The sequence below is a fragment of the Hemiscyllium ocellatum genome, chromosome 42, assembly GCF_020745735.1.
Source record: "Hemiscyllium ocellatum isolate sHemOce1 chromosome 42, sHemOce1.pat.X.cur, whole genome shotgun sequence".
NCBI classification, from domain to species: Eukaryota; Metazoa; Chordata; class Chondrichthyes; order Orectolobiformes; family Hemiscylliidae; genus Hemiscyllium; species Hemiscyllium ocellatum.
In genome coordinates this window covers 32,409,777-32,433,722 of record NC_083442.1, presented here as the reverse complement: position 1 = coordinate 32,433,722, position 23,946 = coordinate 32,409,777, and the positions used below count along the sequence as shown (strand labels likewise).

The following is a 23,946-nucleotide window of genomic DNA, read 5'->3' as shown; positions in this document are numbered from 1 at the left end:
ATGTACATAGTTTTATTGGTTTCATTTTTATTAAAAAATAATCGAATAAACTGGTGTTTGTTTGTCAGTTTCAAATCCATTTTATTTTGGAGATATTTGTGACCAGGTCAGAGCCCGGTGTAATTCCAGCCGGAGTTTATGGTGGTTATTTTCGTTGGGTCAGTGAAATTCACCTGCACCCGATAACTAGCTCTGCTGTCGGTCAATTTCTTTCGCTCGTTTTAAGCGGAAGGCTGAACTGGCTTTCTGTCCACGTCAAACAAATTAAATATATTTTTTCAAAAAAACAGATAACTGCAGGTGCTGGAAATCTGAAACGGCAAACAAAGTGCTGGAGAAACTCAGCAAGTCTATCAGCACCCGGTTGGGGAGCGCAGATGGGTCCAGTCACCCTTCTCTAGAAGTTTCTGTTTCTGTTGAAAATGTTTGCACCCTGGGGGTCTGGAATGCCCTGGCTGGGAGGGTAGTTGAGGTGGGAAGCCCCCTTAGATGAGCAACCTGAAATATCACAAAGGTTCATCACGATGAAGGTAAGCATGCAGGTACAGCAGGTAGTGAAGAAGGCTAATAGCATGCTGGCCTTCATAACAAGAGAGATTGAGTACAGAAGCAAAGAAGTTCTTCTGCAGCTGTACAGGGCCCTGGTGAGACCACACCTGGAGTACTGTGTGCAGTTCTGGTCTCCAAATTTGAGGAAAGACATTGTGGCTATTGAGGGAGTGCAGCGTAGGTTCACGAGGTCAATTCCTGGAATGGCGGGACTACCTTATGCTGAAAGACTGGAGCGATTGGGCTTGTATACCCTTGAGTTTAGAAGACTGAGAGGGGATCTGATTGAGACATATAAGATTATGAAAGGATTGGACACTCTGGAGGCAGGAAACATGTTTCCGCTGATGAGTGAGTGCCGAAACAGAGGACACAGCTTAAAAATACGGGGTAGACCATTTAGGACAGAGATGAGGAGAAACTTCTTCACCCAGAGAGTGGTGGCTGTGTGGAATGCTCTGCCCCAGGGGGCAGTGGAGGCCCAGTCTCTGGATTCATTTAAGAAAGAGTTGGATAGAGCTCTCAAGGATAGTGGAATCAAGGGTTATGGAGATAAGGCAGGAACAGGATACTGATTAAGGATGATCAGCCATGATCATATTGAATGGTGGTGCAGGCTCGAAGGGCAGAATGGCCTACTCCTGCACCTATTGTCTATTGATGGGACTAGTGTAGATTTAGTATCGGTTTGGTGGTATGGGCTCAATGGGCTGAAGGGTGTCTCCTGTACAGCTCTACTCAATTCATAGAATTGTACAGCACAAGATGAGGCCATTCAGCCCAGGGTGCCTGTGTCAGCCCCTTCCATTGCTGCCCACTCTGCACCACCCCCCCCAACAGCTGCTGTTTACCTATCAATTACTTTTACCCCTTTTTTGAAAAGTTACTTTGCAACCAGCTCCCAGAAAGGCCTCACATCCCAGATCACAAGGACTCACCCCATTTAAAAATATTCGGCTCATCTCCCCTCAGGCCCTTCGGCTGAGCTCTTTAAACTGCTGGCCCCCAGTTTCATCTTTAGGGATGTCCTGGCGATGCAGATGGTCACACATGAGCACAGGCCTCTTCCTATCCTGTGCCCTGTCACTCTCCTCAGGATGTTAAGTATGTTTAGATGTGCTCCTGCTGAGTGGGTCTGCCATATTGTGCACAGGGAGATCCATACAAATGCCAATGAGGTGAAGGGGTAATTAATCTCACTTTGGTGCCATTGATGGTGGAGTCACATGACCAGGTCACTGGGAAAAGCCTTGCCCCGTTTTGGGTCCCGTTCGTGGGCTGAGAGGTGGGGCATCAGCTTAATCTCTCCTCCCGGCACCTCCAACAGTGCGGCACCTCCAACAGTGCGGCACCTCCAACAGTGCGGCACTTCCCTGATATCTCCGATTTGTTACAGTGCAGACGGAGACCATTCAGTCCATCATGTCTGTGCTGGCTCTCTGGGCATTTTGCCTCGGTACCGAATTCCTGCCATTTCTCCAACAAACTGCAGTGTTTCTCTCCAAATAATTATGCGGTGCCATCTTGAGTGCCTCATTTGAATCTGCCTTCACTAGTCTCAGGCAGTGGATCCTTACCTCCCAACCACTTGCTGTGTTCGAGTTCATTCCCACTGTGTGTTTGCTTCTTATGTGACACTTTATCACACTGTTCCCTCGGATTTCCCCAGTCGCTGTCTCCTGACCCCTTCTCGTTATGAAAACTATTGTCTCAGCCTTTTTCTCTCCAGTGAAAACGGTCCCAAATTCCCCAGTCATTCCTCATCACTGAAGTGTCTCCCTCCTGGAACCATTCTTGTAAACTCCTTCCACATTCTCACTGATGTATTCATATCCTTTCAGTGGTGTGGACAGCCGGACCTGGAGCCAACACTGCAGCTGAGGTCAAACTATCAGGGTCCTAGAGATGTACAGCACAGATACAAAGCATTCAGTCCAACTCCTCCATACCAACCAGGTATCCTAAACTAATCTAGTCCCATTTGCCAGCACTTGGCCCATATCCCTGTAAACCCTCCCTATTCATATACCCATCCTAACATCTTTTAAATGTAATTGTACCAGCCTCCACCACTTCCTCTGGCAGCTCATTCCATACACGTACCACCCTCTGTAAAAAAAAAACATTGCCCCTTCGGTCTTTTTTAATTTTTTCCCCTCACACCTTAAACCTATGCCTTCTAGTTTTGCACCTCTCTACACTGGGGAAAATACCTTGTCCATTCACCCTTCCATGCCCCTCATGATTTTATAAACCTCTATAAGGTCACCCCTCAGCCTCTGACACTCCAAGGAATACAGTCCTAGCCTCTGCCTATAGCTCAAACCCTCCAACCCTGGCCACATCCTTGTAAATCTTTTCTGGACCCTTTCAAGTTTCACAACATCCTTCCTGTAGGAGGGAGACCAGAGTTGAATCTTGTCCCACTCAGTCAGCAGAACCTCTCTGCTCTTCGTGCCCGTTGGGAACGTCTGGAACACTATATGCTTTTTTTTTTACAGCTCTCTTCACTGATCCTGCCAGTTTGAATAACTTAGGCACACCCTTCCGAACAGAACCCTCCCTGGTTCCCCACATTCTCAGTAGAAAAGAGCATCCCCTCGTGCTTCTCTGCATCAAACTTTAGCTGCCTTCTCTCTGCCCCCTCCCCTAAGTTGTCGAGATCTTCTTGAAATCCTACTGAACCTTGAGGTAACTCCAGAGAGGCCAGTATCCTGTCACCAAGTCACCTTTTCATTTCCACATGAACAGTCCTTGACTTTAGCACTGCCTCATCCAGAGTGACGGTATCCCTGACATCCAACCTTTTCATGGCAGACGTGGGGGTACTGCAGGTGCTGGAGATTAGAGTCAAGATCAGAGTGGTGCTGGAAAAGCACAGCAGGTCTGGCAGCATCTGAGCAGGAAAATCGATGTTTCGGGCAAAAGCCCTTCATCAAGAACACAACCGTTCCATGTCAGCCAGGGCTCCCTGATTGGACCAGATTAACAGCCCCAATCAGGGAACTCACACTCTATGAGGTCCGACTGTCTGACCTCATTATAATCCCTTCACAACTCCATTTACAAATCTCCCAAGTGTGTCATCTGTGAACTTTTGAGATTGGTCGCTCTGTATCAAGATCTAGACCAGAAAGTAGCCAGAGACCCAATACCAACCCCTGGTGAACTCTACTACAAACCTGCCTCTCGCCCAAAATTGAAAACGTGTTGCTGGAAAAGCGCAGCACGTCAGGCAGCATCCGAGGAACAGGAAATTCGACGTTTCGGGCATAAGCCCATTGACCATGACGGTCTGTTTCCTCTCCCTTGGCCAATCGGTACACGTTGTTACTGTCCCTTTTATTTCTTGACCTACTGCTTTCCTCACCAGGCTGTCTATGCTGATGCCTTTTGGATACATCCATAAACATCACATGAACAGCTTCACCCCTCTCTGTTATTGTTTCAAAACACATCAGTAAGTTGGTTGTGTATGTTTCCCCTTTAGAAATCAATGCTCAAAAATCACACTGGCCTCAAAACGTCAACTCTTTCGCTCCCTACAGACGCTGCCAGATCTGCTGGATTCCTCCAGCACTTCCTATTTTAACTTCAGTTTTCCAGCATCCTGCAGGATTTTGCTTTTATTTGTTGGACGAATCTGTGGATTTCTCTTTGTCCCCTTCGCGATAACACAAGCCTCGTTTCACAAACTAGCACCGGTCACAGACTGGGTGGTGGTATAGTGGCTCAGGGGTTAGCACTGCTGCCTCACAGCCCCAAAGACACCGGTTCAATTCCCATCTGCAGGAGGGAGGGCTTTTAAATTTGGGGCTGTGCAAGGTGGTGTTTGGAGATTGATTCCCTACAACAATATTCCCCGACAAAGGGGCATGTGTGAACCGGAAGGATTTCTGGCCATTTGCCGTTTCACAGTCACTTTGAACATTGCTGCATTTTATTTCTTAATAATGGGATTGAAAGTCTCCGAAACAAAGCGGTGCTTTGTCACGGTGGGGGTCAGTGATTAGAGAAACAAGGCAAGAGATGGTCAGAATCAAGGACATAAACAAGGCAGGCTCTTACAGAACAGGGTTCCGAAACACGGTTCCAACTTGTCTTAACATAGATGTCATTTGCTGGGGTGAGGGGGGGGATGAAGATGAGGGTGGAGGGGAGAGGGAGAGTGAGGGTGGGGGTGATGGTGGAGGGAGGTTGAGGGTGGGGGTGAAGGTGAGGATGGAGGGGAGAGTGAGGGTGGGGGTGATGGTGAAGCTGAGGGTGAGAGGAGGTGATGGTGAGGGGGGGGTGAGAGTGGGAGTGAGGGGGAGGGTAAGGGTGGGGGTGAAGGTGAGGGTGGAGGGGAGGGGGTGGGTGGGGATGATGGTGAAGCTGAGGGTGAGAGGAGGTGATGGTGAGGGGGGGTGAGAGTGGGAGTGAGGGGGAGGGAAAGGGTGGGGGTGAAGGTGAGGGTGGAGGGGAGGGGGTGGGTGGGGATGATGGTGAAGCTGAGGGTGAGAGGAGGTGATGGTGAGGGGGAGGGTGGGGGTGGGGGTAAGGGGGAGGGGGAGGGTGGATTGTGGGGCACATGCCCAAAATGGCTAGATCCTCTCAGCAGCCGGGACAGACGGAAGAGGAAATGGGGGGACGTTGATTGACACAGTGGGTTGGATGTGGATGTGATTGGGCATGTGGTGGGGTGGGCTGCTGGCTCTGACACTGCCCCCAGTCACCTTGTTCATTTGAGTGGTTAAAGTAGGGTCAGTGAGGGGGAGAGATGAGGGTGAAGACCATAAGAAACATGAAGAGGAGGAGGCCATTCAGCCCCTTGATGCTGCTCCACCATTTTGTAGGATCCTGGCTGATCCAACATTCCTCACGGACACTTTCCTGCCCGTTACCCATGATTCTCCTTGATTCAGAATCTCTCTATCTCAGCCTTAACAAGGACTCCGTCCCACAGCTCTCTCTGCACCTAGGAGTTCCAAAGACACTCTGAGAGATGAAATCCCTCCTCCTCTCCATCTGAAATTGGTGCCCTTTTATCCTGAGACTGTTCCCTCTGCTCCTTGACTCCCCTATATTCGATGCTCTGACCAATAAAGAAAAGCATACCAAATGCCTTCTTCATTATCCTATCTGCCTGCGAGTTATGATCCTCTGTATGTTCTCCTACTTTCTTTAATAATTAATTCCAATACTTTCCTAACAATCCATGTGAGGTTAATAACTCTATAGTTATCCACATTTTGCCCTTCTCCCTTTTTGATTAGGGGTGTCACATTGGCAGTTTTCCAATTCAAACATCTTCAGAATCCAACAATTTTTGAAAAATTATAACTAATACATCCTTTACTATGTAACTAATTCTTTTAGGATCCTAGGATGCAAGCCATTAGGGCCAGGGACTTATCTGCCTTTAGTCCCATTAGGTTTGATTATTACTCCTCCTCTAGTGATGGTGATGGTACTTAGTTCCTTCTCTGTACTTTTTAGGATTAATGAATGTTCAAAGCATCTTCCATTATAAGGACTGATGCAAAATATCTGTTTAACTCCTCTGCCATTTCCTCGTTCATCATAACTGTCTTCCCAGAATCATTTATAAGGGGCCTATATTCTAAGGTTCTAGGTGAGGGCGGTGTGTGGGAGAGGGGAGAGTGAGGTTGGAGAGCACATTGAGTGAATTTGTCCAGCACCTTGAACAATATTCCATCCCAGCAAATTCAAACCAGCCAAGGCTTCACTCCCAGTTCCCATCACGGAGTCCAGACCCTGCCCCTCCAAGTGGGATTGTTCCCAGTCTAAGGGTCAGGACAGAGCTCAGCTCAGGTTGCAATGTCCCTACAGGTGAACAGCTTGCTCATAGAGTGAAGAGGCCATGGGCACTAGCAGGAAGCAGTATGGTGGTTAGCGGTGCTGCCTCATAGCACCAGGGGCCTGGGTTCGATTCCATCCTCCGGTGACTGTCTGTGTGGAGTTTGCACATTCTCCCCGTGTCTGCGTAGATTTCCTCCAGGTTCTCCAATTTTCTCCCACAGTCCAAAGATGTGCAGGTGAGTTGGATTAGCCATGGGAGATGCAGGGTACAGGGATAGGGTAGGTGTGACTCATTGGGCTGAATGTTCTGCTTCTAGGATTCTACGGGTGAGGGACCAAATGTAGTGTATTGCTGAGGGGACTGTACCTTAGCAAACACCAATCCTTCCAGGAGCGAGCGTGGATATCCTTATTTTAACCTGACGACGTGATGTTAAATGTACAGCCAACATTATTTGAATTATGTTGCTGCTGTTGAATATTTATCTTTGTCTGCCTTTTTGAGTCAATTCCTAAACCTGAGCTACTGTTTTTTGGTTCACAGGGTCACACAGTAATGCAGCTTGATGGAGATCCTTCAGCCCATTGTCCCTGGGCTGGCTCTTTGTAAGAGCTAGCCTTCTCCTCCATCCCTACAGAATATGTTCCCTTTTCAGTATTCTGCTCTTAACCCTCTGCTGCAGCTTTTCGTCTGAGTGACGTCTCCACCCTATCCAATTTAAAGATAGCAGCAAAATGACAAACTTTGTGCTTTGTCCTAATTTGATCGGTTAATTAGAATCCACTCACATGACCCCATTCTCCAGAGAGCTCACCAATGGCAAACTCACTGTGGTGTAGCAATGCTGCCATCTAGTGTCAGGGGCAGAGGTTGCAGTGCCAAGACAAAGCCAGGGACAATTTGTCCCAAAACATAAACTCATGCTTCCCAGAGTTCTGAGGTTTTCTGTAACAATAAATCAACCAACAGAGGTACAGGTCTATACACATGTATCACCAGCACCCATTGAGACCACCTTGGGTTTTAATAAAAGGAAGTAAGGATAGCAATTGGTTTTTAAATAGATGTTTTTACGTGGCCTGTGAACCAGTTGCAAGCAAAGCCCGACGAGTTTAATGCTTACGTGAAATAAGTGACGGTGGCAGATCAAATCAAAATACAGCTGGAAATAAAGCACTGTATCCCCCATGGTGCCCCTCGAAAGGCATTGAGTGCACTGATGGACACCAGGTGCTCACTCTCCAGGGACACCCAGGCTTGAACATTTATCCTAGGATCCTCTGGGAAGCTAGGGAGGAGATAGCAGAGCCATTGGCCTTGATTTTTATGTCGTCGTTGTCTACAGGAATAGTGCCAGAAGACTGGAGGATAGCGAATGTGGTCCCCTTGTTCAAGAAGGGGAGCAGGAACAGCCCTAGTAACTACAGGCCAGTGAGTCTCACTTCTGTTGTGGGCAAAGTCTTAGAGAGAATTGTAAGGGATAGGATTTATGAACATCTGGATAGGAATAATGTGATCAAGGATAGTTAGCATGGTTTTGTGAAGGGCAGGTCGTGCCTCACAAACCTTATTGAGTTCTTTGAGAAGGTGACTAAGGAAGTGGACGAGGGTAAAGCAGTAGATGTGGTATATATGGATTTTAGCAAGGCGTTCGTAACCCCATGGTAGGCTACTGCAAAAATTATGGAGGTATGGCATTGAGGGTGCATTAGAGGTTTGGATTAGGAATTGGCTGGCTGGAAGGAGACAGAGGGTAGTAGTTGATGGTAAAGTTTCATCTTGGAGTGCAGTTACTAGCGATGTTCCACAAGGATCTGTTTTGGGACCATTGCTGTTTGTCATTTTTATAAATGACCTGGTGGAGGGGCTTGAAGGCTGGGTGAGCAAGTTTGTGGATGATACGAAAGTCGGTGGAGTTGTGGACAGTGAGGAAGGATGTGGCAGGTTACAGCGGGATATAGATAAGTTGCAGAGCTGGGCAGAAAGGTGGCAAATGGAGTTTAATGTAGCTAAGTATGAAGTCATTCACTTTGGTAGGAGTAACAAGAAGATGGATTACTGGGCTAATGGTAGGCTACTTTGTAGTGTGGATGAGCAGAGGGATCTTGGTGTCCATGTACACAGATCTCTGAAAGTTGCCACCCAGGTAAATAGTGCTGTGAGGAAGGCATACGGTGTACTGGGCTTTATTGGTAGAGGAATTGAGTTCCGGAGTCCTGAGGTCATGTTGCAGTTGTAGAAGACTCTGGTGCGGCTGCATCTGGAGTATTGTGTGCAGTTTTGGTCGCCATACTATAGGAAGGATGTGGAGGCACTGGAACGGGTGCAGAGGAGGTTTACCAGGATGTTGCCTGGTATGGTAGGAAGATCGTATGAGGAAAGGCTGAGGCATTTGGGGCTGTTCTCATTGGAGAAAAGAAGGTTTAGGGGAGATTTGATAGAGGTGTACAAGATGATTAGGGGTTTAGATAGGGTTGACAGTGAGAACCTTTTTCCGTGTATGGAGTCAGCTGTTACTAGGGGACACATCTTTAAATTAAGGGGAGGTTGGTATAGGACAGATGTTAGGGGTAGATTCTTTACTCAGCGGGTTATGAGTTCATGGAATGCCCTGCCAGTAGCAGTGGTGGACTCTCCCTCTTTATGGCCATTCAAGCGGGCATTGGATAGGCATATGGAGGTTATTGGGCTAGTGTAGGTTAGGTAGGCTTCGGTCGGCGCAACATCGAGGGCTGAAGGGCCTGTACTGCGCTGTATTTTTCTATGTTCTATAACCAGGGAAGAGGGGCAGGCAGTCAGCAGAAACGGCACCCCTCCACTGCCTGCGGCCTGGAGCTGTTTATGGCCAGTCTGGTCAGGCCCAGGAGCAAACCCAGCAGGAGATCCTCTGATCTGCCTCAGCACCGGGTGCCCAAAGATCAGGAGCATGGGGCTGAAATGCAATCAAAAAGATAATAACAGGGTTTCTTTTTAGGTAACTGAAAAGGGAATGCAAATTCTCACAACCAACATACAGCTGACTTCACAGCGTCGCAAAATAAGCAGTTCGGCTGGGAGTTGGTGAACCACCACAATCCGCAGTTATACGGGACTGCTGCATGCAGCACCCACCAACCCAGATCTCCACCGGAAAGAAGGAGGACTGCCACATTCAGAACCCTCCCTCAGGGCATTCCCACCGGCTAGTGGGGAAATAGGCATGTGAAGGTGTGTCCGGGCAGCGGTCGACGGAGAACAAGTGGATGGTGGCATTGTGGATGGAGGTCCAGGCTAATCCTTTGGGTACACAGGATCAACTGAAATTTGAATTCAATTAACAAAATTTGGAATTGAGAGCAGCTCTCAGTGACAGTGAACCACACAACTACCATCAATTGCTGTAAAACCCATTTTTTGAGTGAAACTACATTTTGAATGAGTTGGGTGAAAGTGGGTACTGCAGATGCTGGAGATTAGACTACAGCTGGAAAAGCACAGCAGGTCAGGCAGCATCCGAGGAGCAGAAAAATTGACGTTTCAGGCAAAAGCCCTTTTTTTTTGGATTAGATTCCCTACAGTGTGGAAACAGGCCCTTTGGACCAACAAGTCCACACTGACCCTTTGAAGAGTAACCCACCCAGACCCATTTCCCTCTGACTAATGCACCTAACACTATGGGCAATTTAGCATGGCCTATTTACCTGACCCGCACATCTTTGGACTGTAGGAGGAAACCCACACAGACACGGGGAGAATGTGCAAACTCCACACGGACAGTCACCTGAGGCTGGAATCGAACACTGGTCCCTGGCGTTGTGAGGCAGCAGTGCTAACCACCAAGGTGCCCTTCATCAGGAATGATGCTGTGATCCAAGGGGAGAGGGAGATAAATGGGAGGGGAATGGGGCTGGGGAGAAGGTAGCTGAGAATGTGATAGGTGGATGGAGTTGGGGGTGAAGGTGATAGGTCAGAGAGAAGGGTGGAGCAGATAGATGGGAACAGGTCATGAGGACAGTGCTGAGCTGGAAGTATGGAACGGGAATAAGGTGGGGGGGGAGGGGAAATGAGGAAACGCGTGAACTCATTGAATAAGTTGGCAAATGAACAGCAAATGAAGTTTAATGCGAGGTTACGCAATTTGCTAGCAAAAATAGGAAGGTGGAGTAGTAGCTGAATGGCAATAGATTGGGAAAGGATGAGGTGCAACAACACCTGAGTGCCCTTCCACACCAAAATAAACATGTTGGTGCAGCAGGTGGTGGAGAAGGTCTTTAGAGCAAGAACAGGGACAGGGATGTCTGACTGCAACTGTACAGGATCTTGGTGAGACCACACACCTTGGAATACTGTGTTCTGTTTTAGTCTCTCTCCCTGATGATGGACGTTCTGGCTGTGAAGGGAGTACAACAAAGGTTGATCAGACTGACCCCTGGGAATGGAAAAGCACAGCAGGTCAGGCAGCATCCGAGCAGCTGGAGAATGACCTCATTCCTGATTAAGGGCTTATGCCCGAAACATCGACTCTCCTGCTCCTCGGATGCTGCCTGACCTGCTGCGCTTTTCCAGCAATGCACACTCAACCCTGATCTCCAGCATCTGCAGTCCTCACTTCCTCTTCAACTCCTGATCCCTGGGAACGGCAGGACTGACATATGAAGACAGATCGGTTTGGTTAGGACCATACTCACTAGAGTTTAAAAGAATAGGGTGAGATCTCATAGAAACCTGTAAAGCTCTTAACAGGGTGAGACAGAGTAAGCACTGTTCCTGATGACTGGTGAGTCCCGAACCAGAGGTGTACTGTCTGAGGATATGGGTAAGCTATTTAGGAGTGAGCTGAGGAGAAATTTCATCACCCAGAGAATGGGGAGTTCTCTGCCACAGAAAGTAATTAAAGGTAAAAAAAAAATACAATATTGTCAGGAGGGAGTTAGATACGGTTCCTAGGTCTAAAGGGATCAAAGGGTGTGGGGAGAGAGTGTGAACAGGGGACTGAGTCAGATGATCAGCATAATCATATTGAATGGACAGAGCAGCCTTAGAGGGCCGAATGGCCTCTTCCTGTTCCTGTTTTCCATGTTTATATGGATATGGTTTCCTTTAGGGAAGGAAATCTTCCATCCTTTCCTGGCCTGGTCTACATGTGACTCCAGACCCCACAGCAATGTAGAAAACTAGAGAGCATAGGTTTAGGGTGAGCGGGGAAAGATTTAAAAGGGACCTAAGAGGCAATTTTTTTTCACACAGAGGGTGAGTGGAATGAGCTGCCAGAGGAAGTGATAGAGGCTGGTACAGACAGCATTTAAAAGGCATGTGGACATGGATAGGAAAGGCTTAGAGGGAATGAGCCAAACACAGGCAAATGGAACTAGTTCAGTTCAGTAAACATGGACAGCATGATTGAGATGGGTCAAAGGGTCTGCCTCCACGTTGTATGACTCTTAAATACCCACTGAAATGGTCCCTGGGAACCAAATGCTGGCCTGGCCAGTGGGTCTGTGGAAGAAAACATTTATATGCAATATAACTTTATAAGCCAGGATAATAAATCCTTAGCTGGGCTGATGCTGATGTCTGGACACTTTCACTGCCTCCTGCTCAGCTCCAGTAACCAACTACACCAGAACCATCACTACATGCGTTGCGAGGATCAGAGTGTGTCCTCTTCATGAAAGGCTGTTTGTTCCCATTTAGCATCCTCCTTTCCCTGGCTCACAGTAACACGTCCTGACTGAGCAGGAGACACTGGAGAGGGGTGGGGGATTGACACATGACAGAGCCGGTTTCCAGTAGGTGCAGCAGCCCTCTGTACAAACAGTACCTTCTGTCCCTCTGTGAAATACCCTGATGGGCTCCTCCATTTCACATCAGATTTTGTTCCCATGAAAGGCACACATCAAGTTATCCCTCAGGACATGTCCATTCCTGAATCGTTTGGTGACTTTGTTCTGAGGAATAGTTGTAGTAGTTCACGCCACAAATAGAACTTCCTGGCTAAACTGTTCTCAATTTCTTCAAAAGGGTTTCATTAACCATTAACTTTCCACACTATCATTTCCTGACAGATATTTATTACCTGAGTCACAAATTCTCTTCTGTTCACTCCTGGCTGATAATTATTATGGTCACTTATTCATTTCCGTACATTCCTCTTAAATAAACACTCAAGGATTTCCACTCCTGAGACTTCAAAGCCATTTGAGAATCATAGCATCCCTATAGTGTGGGCGCAGACCATGCGGCCCATCGGGTCCACACTAATCCTCCAAACAGCATCTCACCCAGACCCACCTATCTATTCCTACCTATCCCTCTAACCCTGGCTGACCCACCTAACCTGCGCATCTGTGGGAGGAAACCAGAGCACCATGCAAAAGCCCACACAGACATGGGGAGAATGTGCAAACTCCACATAGACAGTCACCTGAGGCTGGAATCGAACCCAGGTCCCTAGCGCTGTGGGGCAGCAGTGTTAACTTCTGAGTTTTTTTTAGTTTTATTCAATCTTGGGGCACAGCATTTATTCCTGATCTCTAACTGGCCTTGAGAGGGTGATGGTGAACTAATTCCAGAAGCACAACTGAATAGCTTGGCTGGCCATTTCCAGGGGATGGTAAAGTCATATTGTTGTGGGTCTGGAGTCACATCGAGAGGGGTTTGGGGGCTAAGGATTTCCTCAACTGGAGAGACCATTCCCGAATGGGAAGGGGTTTTATGGTTCTCTAGGATGTTCACAGTCACCCTCACTGTTATTAACACAGCCATAGAGGTCAGCAGCACAGAAAGAGACCCTTCAGCCCATCGAACCTATGCCAGTCAAAAACAAACCACTTAACGATTCTAATCCCATATTCCAGCACTTGGCCCATAACCTGGTATGTTTGGGCATCACGGGTGCACATTTAAACTGAAACAATGAGCTGCGGATGCAGGGGATCTGCAATAAATATAGAAATCACTGGCAAAACTCAGCAGGTCTGGCAACAACTGCGGGGAAGAAACAGAGTTAAAGCTTTAACTTGTACTTGAACGTTAACTCTGCATTCTCCCACAGATGCTGCCTGACCCTACCTCGTTTTGCCAGCAATTTCTGCTTTTGTTGCACATCTGAATATATTGAGAGTTTCTGCCTTCCCATCCCCTTCAGGCTGTGAGTTCCGGATTGCTACCACCCTCTGGGAGAAAAGGTTCATCCTCACATTCCTCCAAACATTCTTCCCCGTATCTTAAATCAATGCCTCTGCTCAGAGGGGACCAGGGACCAGGTTTATTCCTGTCTCCCCTGTCTATGCTTCTCACAAATGTATTCTCAATCTTGGCCCCTTTCCACCTCCTCTGCTCTAAGGAAGGTAACCCCAGTTTGTCTCTCTCTCCAGCCCAGGCAACATCCTGGTAAATCTCCCTCCACCCTCTCCAGTGCTATCACATTTCCCCTATACCAAGGGTTCCACACAATACTCTCGCTATGGTCTAACCAATGTTCTATGCAGAATCAGTATAGTCTCCCTGCACCCATATTCTACGCCTTAGCTAATAAAGGCAAGTATCCCTTTTGCCTGCTTAACCACTCTATCCACCTCTCCTGAAGTCCTGTACAACAAGATCCCTCCCATCCTCAGTGCTTCCCAGGTCCTGCCATTCATGGAGTATTCCCTTGCCTTGTTTGTCTGCCCAAGTGCATCACCTGTTAGTCCCAATTTATGGAGTTAACTGAATTTAGATTCCCCAGCTGCTGTGTGGGGATGCGAACCCCTGTCTCTAAATCAGTCTAGTCACATAACCACTGTGCTACCTTAACGCAACAGCTTGGAAAGGCAGTCTCTCCATGATGCAGGGAAGTCAGTTTAGTCATTACCCCCCCCCAACATACACGGTATTCTGCAGTGTTTAGACCGAATTGTGATGTCCCCGTTTCCAAATATCCATCAGCCAGGGCTCATTTGGAGAAGTCTGTGCTATTTAACTCGATGACTCTTATTAGTAATTGAAGTGTGGCTTACATGTGCTAAAAGCACCCTCTGGTGTCAAAATACTGAACAACTACCAAAGCTAACAATGCTGAATGACAAAGGAGGTGTTAAGGGATATAGAGATGTACAGCATGGAAACAGACCCTTCGGTCCAACCCGACCATGGCAACCAGATATCCTAAATTAATCTAGTCCCATTTGCCAGCATTTGGCCCATATCCCCCTAAACCCTTCCTATTCATATACCCATCCTGATGCCTTTTAAATATTGTAATTGTACCAGCCTTCACCACTTCCTCTGGCAGATCACTCCACAAATGCACCACTCTCTGCGTGAAAAAGTTACCCCTTAGGTCCCTTTTAAATATTTTCCCTCTCACCCTAAACCTATGCCCTCTAGTTCTGGAGTCTCCCACCCCAGGGGAAAGACCTTGTCTATTTATCCTATCCATGCCCCTCATGCTTTTATAAACTTCTATCAGGTCACCCCTCAGCCTCCGATGCTCCAGGGATAACAGCCCCAGCCAGTTCAGCCTTTCCCTGTAGCTCAAATCCTCCACCCTGACAACATCCTTGTAAATCTTTTCTGAACTCTTTCAATTTCATAACATCCTTCCGATAGGAAGGAGACCAGAATTGCACGCAATATTCCAACAGTGGCCTAACCAATGTCCTGTACAGCCACAACATGACCTCCCAACTCCTGTACTCAATACTCTGACCAATAAAGGAAAGCATACTTCTTCACTATCCTATCTACCTGTGACTCTACTTTCAAGGAGCTATGAACCTGCACTCCAAGGTCTCTCTGTTCAGCAACACTCCCTAGGACCTTACCAATAAGTGTATAAGTCTTGCTCTGATTTGACTTTCCAAAATGCAGCACCTCGCATTTATCTGAATTAAACTCAATCTGCCACTTCTCAGCCCCTTGGCCCATCTGATCAAGATCCCATTGTACTCTTGAGGTAACCTTCTTCGCTGTCCATTACACCTCCAATTTTGGTGTTATCTTCAAACTTACTAACTATACCTCTTATGCTCACATCCAAATTTAGAGACAGAAAAACGGCAGATGCTGGAATCCAAGGTAGACAAGCAGGAGGCTGGAAGAACACAACAAGCCAGGCAGCATCAGGATGGAGAAATCAATGTTTTGGTTGTAACCCTTCTTCGACTGGGGGTGGGTGTAAGTGGAGCCACAGATAAAGGGGGGGGGGGGGGGGGGGGGACAGGGTAGGGATAGGTTAACACAGGTAGAAGGTACGACCTGGTTGAACGATGGGAGGGGTGAATCCATTGGGTGGCTGGAAGGAAGGTCAATGAGAGGAATGGAAGGGAGGGGGAGGGGACAAAGAAGTCTTTGTTAACTCTTGTGGTCCTCCACAATTACAGGGGTCAGGCTCAGCAATGCTGCTGCTCCGTGACAGGTCCAGGGCCCATGGCCACCTCCTCCTCTTGCTGCACAGAACTGCAACACTACCGCAGTAACAGTCTTTCAAAAGTACTTTAAATCACTATCTCCACCAAAAATAGTGTACTGGAGAAACTTAGAAATCACGTGACACCAGGTTATAGTCCAACAGGTTAATTTGAAATCACAAGCTTTCAAAACGCTGCCCCTTTGTCGGATTCACCTGACGATTTCAAATAAACCTGTTGGACTATAACCTGGTGTCATGTGACTTCTGACTTTGCCCAGCCCAGTCTCACACTGGCACCTCCAAACCATGGAGAAACTTATGTCCAGCAGCACCCATGAAGAGAGAAACAGATTTAATGTTTCTGATGAGGGATCGCTGGACTTGAAAGGTCGACTGTTTTCTTCTCTACAGATGCTGTCAGAGCTGCTGAGTTTCTCCAGCATTTGTTTTTGTTTCAGATTTTCCAGCATCCACAGTTCGTTGTTTTTAATGACTGTCTCAATGTCTTCGTTTCTTTAAGCAACATTCGCAGTATCTGCGGCACAATTCACAGAAATCTCAGGGTATAGGAGGCCATTCAGCCCACTGTACCTGCACTAGATCTTCAAATTATTGTCTTTTTCTAGTGCTGATCTCTTCTTTTTCCTTTGCATATCATTTCTATCCAAGTAATTGTCCAGTATCCTCTCAAATGTCTAAATGAATCTGCCTCCACCACATGTCCATACCCCAAACACTCAAGAGATTTTTTTCTCATGTTTTGCAAATCACTTTAAGGATTTGGCTTCTTGTTCTGCAAAGATAAAGAGTCACTTGTTACCTCATCATGGAGGAACAACTATGTGCAAGTGGGTGGGCTGAGGTGGGGTTGGGTGACCTGATGGAGGATTAAAAGGATGGACAGGGGATTGGAAAAGGCAGATTCAAAATACTCTGGATCAGTGGTGCTGGAAGAGCACAGCAGTTCAGGCAGCATCCAACGAGCAGCGAAATCGACGTTTCGGGCAAAAGCCCTTCGTCAGGAATAAAGGCAGTGAGCCTGAAGCCTTGGAAAAGGGTAATGCTAGTGAGAATACAGAGATACAGACTACAGGATTAGATGGGATTGCGGTTGACAAAGAGGAGGTTTTAGCAATTTTGGATGATCTGAAAATAGATACATACCCTGGGCCGGATGGGATTTATCCTCAGATTCTCTGGGAAGTCAGGGAGGAGATTGCAGAGCTTTTGATTTTGATCTTTATGTTGTCATTGTCGACAGGAGTAGTGCCCAGAAGATCAGAGAATAGCAAATGTTGTTCCCTTGTTTAAGAAGGGGAGCTGGGGCAACTCTGGTAATTATAGACCAGTGAGCCTTCCTTTGGTTGTGGGTAAGGTGTTGGAAAAGGTTATAAGAGATAGGATTTATAATCACCTAGAAAGGAATAATTTGATTAGGGATAGTCAGCACGGTTTTGTGAAGGATAAATTATGCCTAAGTAACCTTATTGAGTTCTTCGAGAAGGTGACAAAACAGGTGGATGAAGTTAAGGCGGTTGATGTGGTGTATATGGAGTTCAGTAAAGGCATTTGATAAGGTTCCACATGGTAGGCTATTGCACAAAATACGATGTTATGGGATTGAAGGTGATTTATGGGTTTGGATCAGAAATTGGCTAGCTGAAAGAAGACAGAGGGTGGTGGTTGATGGGAAATACTCATTCTGGAGCTCAGTTACCAGTGGTTTACCGCAAGATTCTGTTTTGAGGCCACTGCTGTTTGTCATTTTTTTATAAATGACCTGGATTTGAGTTTGAAGGATGGGTTAGTAAGGTAGGCAGAGTTGTGGATAGTGCCGAAGGATGTTGTGGGTTACAGAAGCACATAGATAAGATTCTGGATCAGTGGTGCTGGAAGAGCACAGCAGTTCATGCAGCATTCAAAATATTGCCTTGAACTGCAGCAGTAAAATAAGATACACAGGGAGGCAATGGTCTAGTGGTATTATCAGTGGACTATTAATCCAGAAACTCAGCTAATCTCCTGGGGACCTAGATTCCAATCCTGCCATGGCAAATGGTAGAATTTGAATTCAATGTTAAACAAGTCTGGAATTAAGGATCTACTAATGACCATTGTTGGTTAAAAGCCCATCGGGTTCACTAATGCACTGCAGGGAGGGAAATCTGGCCTCCATGTGACTCCACACCAACAGCAATGTGGCTGCCTCTCAACTACCCTCTGGGCAATTAAGGGATTGGTAAGGATGTGTATCCCCTTGTGCACTAATCATTAAACGGTTTAAGTAACTCACAACCACCACAATCAAGATGGCAGCACAGTGAGCTTAGCAGTTAGCACTGCTGCCTCACAGCGCCAGGGACCCAAGTTCAATTCCACCCTCAGATGACTGTGTGGAGTTTGCACATTCTCCCCATGTCTGTGTGGGTTTCCTCCCACAGTCCAAAGATCTGCAGGTTAGGTGGACTGGCCATCCTGAATTGTCCAGGAACATGTAAGGCTAGTTGGATTAGCCATGGGAAAGGTAGGGGGAATGGATGCTTTTTGGAGGGTCAGTGTGGACCTGATGGGCTGACTGGCCTGCTCCCTCACTGTAGGGATTCTGTACAGTGGGTGCTGGTTGCTGCTTTATTTACACCAATGCCACAGGACTGGGCCCTATCACAGGTACACACTTCTGTGCACAGACTCGGTTTTGTATTATGTACAAAACGGGCCCAGTTCACGTTACTCCTGGGACAGCAGTGGGTGAGAATGGCTTGTGGAGCTGTAATGTTGATGATCAAAAACCAGCTGATGAAATTACACTGTGTTTAGCAACAACCATTCAATCACTGGTCTGAAAACAGAATGTAGCAATCACTACTTCATTGGAAGGCAATGAAAGGTTCTATTATTTTATTTTCTTGTCGGAGCAGGTCACGTCTGGAACAGATCTTGCTGTTGTTTCTTGCAGCAAGCATCTTCACAACATGGTCAATGACAACTGCTCCTTTGGTTTTACCTCATTAAACACACCACAGACCCAGTAAAATGTCCTCACCATAGCGGTTCATGCAACTCCCAAATTAAAGACAGTCATTCGACGGGAATTCTAACGCAATCCGGGGGATAGTGGGTCAGATTTCAAACCAGTGATCGAAGCAGAAACTCCAGTGTTTTGCCCAGTGGGAAACCAGAGAAGCATGGGGCAGAAGAGGATTGGAATCAATAGTTGAAGCAGGAGGACACTGATGTTTCATTGATATTGCACTCCTGTAGGCAACTGTAACCTGCACCATTCCAAATATCTCCCAGAAACAGGCAGACAGTGCAGGGACTCTCAATATCTCCCAGAAACAGGCAGACAGCGCAGAGATTCTCAATAGCTCCCAGAAACAGGCAGACAGCACAGGGATTCTCAATAGCTCCCAGAAACAGGCAGACAGTGCAGGGATTCTCAATATCTCCCAGAAACAGGCAAACAGTGCAGGGATTCTCAGTTGTTCATGGCTTTTGGTCAGTCCAATCAATGTTTTATGATAACTGTCCAGAAATCTTGAAAGGCTCATCATACTACTGAGAATTTTGTCATGAGTAATTCTAAAATGAGCTATGGTACCAGGGAAAGTGGATCTGAGATCAGGTCTTGTAACACATTCACATCTCAACCTCAACTCTCCCTAAAACAAACTGTCAGAGAGAGGAGAATGGGGATAATGTGAACAAAAAATCAGAATGTATGAGGATTTTATAAAGTTTCAGATAAAATGGTATGGCAAGTTGAAATAACTTAAGCGAGCTACACACATACACATATAAACTGAGATAGTTAGAAAGTCAGAGGAAGAGAGAGAGTGGGACAGAGAAAGCGAGACAATCAGCGGACGGGAAAGAGAGAGACAGAGAGAACGTGAGAGTCAGAGAAAGATAAAGGGAGTCAGAGACAGACACAGAGATAGCGATAGCATTCAAGGAAGACTAAGATAAAGACAGAGAGAGAGATTTGAGAGAAACGAGGCGAAATGTCAGTAAAGAGAAAAGCTCACAAACCCTGGCCAACAAGTTTGTATAAAATGGCTACAGGTCTAAAGTGTAAGCCCACAAAGTCTCCATTCGTGAAGGTTTCGAGCAGTTGGTTGATTTCTGTGAGGGAATGAGCTGCAGCCAGTCTTTGAGTTAGAAGGTTCAGACACAAGCTCACTCCGCAGACAGACAGGGAAGGTCAGATGCTGGTGAAGGTCAGAACCCGGCTGGGTCAGGAGTCCATCTTGCTCAGACATCAAATGGCAAAACTGAAAAATAAAATAAAATAAAATGCTTTGTTAGAGAAACAAGGTTTTTTTCCTTCTTTCATTCACAGGATGAGGGTATCACTGGCTAGACCAGCATTTATTGCCCAAACCTAATTGCTCAGAGGACAGCTCAGAGTCATCCACATTGCTGTGGGTCTGTAGGGCATACCAGGTAAAGATGGCTGCCTACATCCCTGAACAACATTCGAGAACCAGATGGGTTTTTCCAACAATTCACAACGGATTCATTGCCGTCATTGGACTCTTAATTTCAGATTTTTTAAAAATTGAATTCAAATTCCACCATCTGATGCAGCATGATTCGAACCCAGGTCCCCAGAACATTACCTGGGTCTCTGGATTAACAGTCCAGTGATAATACGACAAGGCCATTGCTCCCCTAAATGTTTTGTAGAGTTGGACAAATCAAAACTACTTTGTTTTTTGCTCAAATCTCCCAAACTCAAAACTATTCTCCCCCCCAGTTTCAAACCTACATATAAAAATAACACATCCTGGGACATGATTCTACAGGCACCAGATGTCCAGGGAGGAAGGGGCTTGTTTGGGAACAGGGGCAGCCAAGTCAAGAAATTGTATCTGCTTGCACATGATGTGTGTGTGCACACAGAACCCAGCATGCGTAGACAGATGTGTACGTATCCCCAGTACAGCCCTACACCAGTTGGGTATTTATCCCCAGTACAGCCCTACACCAGATGGGTATTTATCCCCAGTACAGCCCTACACCAGATGGGTATTTATCCCCAGTACAGCCCTACACCAGTTGGGTATTTATCCCCAGTACAGCCCTACACCAGATGGGTATTTATCCCCAGTACAGCCCTACACCAGTTGGGTATTTATCCCCAGTACAGCCTTACACCAGTTGGGTATTTATCCCCAGTACAGCCCTACACCAGTTGGGTATTTATCCCCAGTACAGCCCTACACCAGATGGGTATTTATCCCCAGTACAGCCCTACACTCCAGTTGGGTATTTATCCCCAGTACAGCCCTACACTCCAGTTGGGTATTTATCCCCAGTACAGCCCTACACCAGATGGGTATTTATCCCCAGTACAGCCCTACACTCCAGTTGGGTATTTATCCCCAGTACAGCCCTACACCAGATGGGTATTTATCCCCTGTACAGCCCTATTCCAGATGGGTATATATCCCCAGTATAGCATCACACCTGAAGGGTATTTATCCCTAGTACAGCACTACTGGGGATTGGTGCTGGGTCCACTGCTTTTTACCATTTATGTAAATGATTTGCACATCAATATAGGAGGTCTGGTTAGTAAGTTTGAAGATGACACCAAAATTGGAGGTGTAATAAATAGTGAGGAAGGTAACCTCAGAGTGTAACGGGATCTTGATCAAATGGCCCAATGGGCCGAGGAGTGGCAGATGGATTTAGATAAATGTGAAATGCTGCATTTTGCAAAGGCAATTCAGGGCAGGTCTTATACACTTAATGGTAAGGTCCTGGGGAGTGTTGCTGAACAAAGAGACCTGGGAGTGCGTTTCGTAATTCCTTGAAAACAGAGACACAGACCGACAGGATTGCGATGATGATATTTGGCATGCTTGCCTTTATTGGTCCATATCTTGAGTATGGGAATTGGGAAGTTATGTGCAGCTGTACCGGACATTGGTGAGGCAACGTTTGGAATACTGTGTTCAATTCTGTCTCCCTGCTATAGGAAAGACATTGTGAAACTTGAAAAGGTTCAGAAAATATTCACATGGATGTTGCTAGGTTGGAGGTTTGAGCCAAAGGGAGAGGCTGAATAGGATGGGGTTATTTTCCCTGGAGCGTCAGAGGCTGAGGGGTGACCCTATACTGAAATTTATAAAGTCACGGTTGGGTAAATAGTCATGGTCTTTTCCCCAGTATCGGGGAGTCCAAAACTAGAGGACATAGGCTTAAGGTGAATGGGGAAAGATTTCAAAGGCACCTAAGAGGCAACCTTTTCACACAGTGGGTGATGCATGAATGGAATGAGCTGCTGGAAGAGGTGTGGAGGCTGGTACACTTTCAATATTTAAATGGCATCTGGATGGGTATATGAATGGGAAGGGTTGAGGGATATGGGCCAAATGCTGGCAAATGGGACTAAGATTAATGTAAGATATCTGGTTGGCATGGACAAGTTGGATCAAGGGGTCTGTTTCTGTGCTGTACAGCTCTATGACTCTGTATCTTTTATTTTCATGTATTTTTGATTGTGGACTGAAACGGGAAAAGGAGTGTTGTGAAAACCAAGAGCAGAGGGATGGTGTTAACTGCAGATGAACTGGGGCTGGGGGTGTGTATAAAGGAAGATTCAGCTAGCAACAAGTTGCTGATTGGTCTGTTTAACGGTGACCAGTTGTCAGTGACAAAGGCTTTCTGCTTGCGCAACAATGTGATCGGTTCCCAAATAGTTGACCAGCTTGTGCGTGTGAACAAGAAAGGCCAAAATCCTCCAGACCTCTGGAAAGGAAGGAAGCCCTTTATTTTCCGTTACCAGTAGTTGAAAGGTGTTGCTTTTAACCAATAAGTTTATAAATTGTGAAGTTTATAAATTGTGAAACAATCACTTTATCCCGCCACTCAGCAAGTGAAAGTAGCTGGAGAAGAGAGACTGAAGGGCAGTGGGTCCTGGTGATCTAAAAGGCTCACCTCTGGAAATTCTGTACGCAGGGATCATTGAACGGCCTTCCTAGTTTTCCCCACCACCCATAACACCAATGTTTTGTTGTCTGTATGTATATAGAGGGAGACTTAATGAGGGATTTAGGGTCGTGTGTCAACAATTTATAGCTGTTTAGCTGTAGCTAGAACCTATTTGGAATGAATAGTAATTCCTGTTAAGTACAGAAACCTGGCTCATGCTTCCTGTTAACTTGAGTCTAAAACACAAGGAAATTGGGCACTTTGAGTACTTTAATAAAATGTTTGACTTCTGTGACAGCTCGGGAATAGTGGGGCTTCTTTGCTAGTGCACTCCAGTAAGGTGAGACAGCCTGTATTTATCCTCTAGTACAGCATCACATGTGTAATTATCTTCTCGTCCAACACCACAGCAGATCTGTATTTATCCTCTTGTACAGCTGTACACCAGATCTGTATTTACACCAAATACAGAATTATGTTAGACAGACATACTGCACTGCACAAAGCCATGTATTTAACCAGTAGGTGATGGAGTTGCCCTCTCCATAGTGTCTGCTCTGTCTTACCTGCCCAGTGTGCCCCCAGCGTGGGTGTAGTACTTGTTGTAATCAAGTCGCAGCAGAAGCTGAGCCAGGTCAGCGTTAATCTGGTGATTGCGAACACTGGAGAGGATCTTGAAAAGCAAGGACGATTGACGACTAAAACCCTAGGTTTTACCAACAAAAAGGAAAACAAATGAGCAGCATTCCAAAAGGAGGATAGTCTGTGCTTTTAAACGATTACCCTGGACTCATCAGCACCAGAAGTAATGATTAAACCCCCACTAAATTCCCATGTGTTTGCAAAGATCTCAGACTTCTGGTGCTAATATAACCTGTGGCTCTAACCTTGAGTTTATTGACCAGACTCTAAAAGAGAGAGAGGGAGAGACAGAGAAAGACAGAGAGAGAGAGAGAGAGAGAGAGAGCGAGAGAGAGAGAGCAAGCGAGAGAGAGAGAGAGAGAGCGCAAGCGAGAGAGAGAGAGAGCGAGAGCGAGAGCGAGAGGCACAAGCAGAGACATAAAGACAGAGAGCAAGAAAGAGAGAGAGAGAGAGACAGAAGAAAAAAGGGAGAGGGAGAAAGTTAGAGAAAAAGACACCAGTAGAAACATAAATACTAGAGTGAGAGAAAGAGAGAGAGAGGAAGAGTGGGTAAGAGGATAAAATGAATAATCATCTTTATTTAGATCCTCAGGGACTTCCTAATAAATGACTATTGTTATGATGACCACAGCTGTTG

General features: G+C 46.5%; 1 protein-coding gene across 2 annotated transcripts in view; it reads right to left on the bottom strand.

Annotated features, from left to right (window-relative positions):
* Positions 1-18,608: 18,608 nt before the first annotated feature.
* Positions 18,609-23,946, bottom strand: part of tubgcp4 (tubulin gamma complex component 4) — a 48,874-nt gene continuing 43,536 nt past the window's right edge. For both annotated transcript variants that reach the window (XM_060853532.1, XM_060853533.1), the window contains 2 exons: positions 23,234-23,373; positions 18,609-19,999 (listed from right to left, as the gene is read on the bottom strand). In XM_060853532.1, coding sequence (XP_060709515.1) covers positions 19,987-19,999; positions 23,234-23,373 — 153 coding nt within the window. In that variant the 3' untranslated portion in view covers positions 18,609-19,986. The remainder of the gene's footprint in view (positions 20,000-23,233; positions 23,374-23,946) is intronic.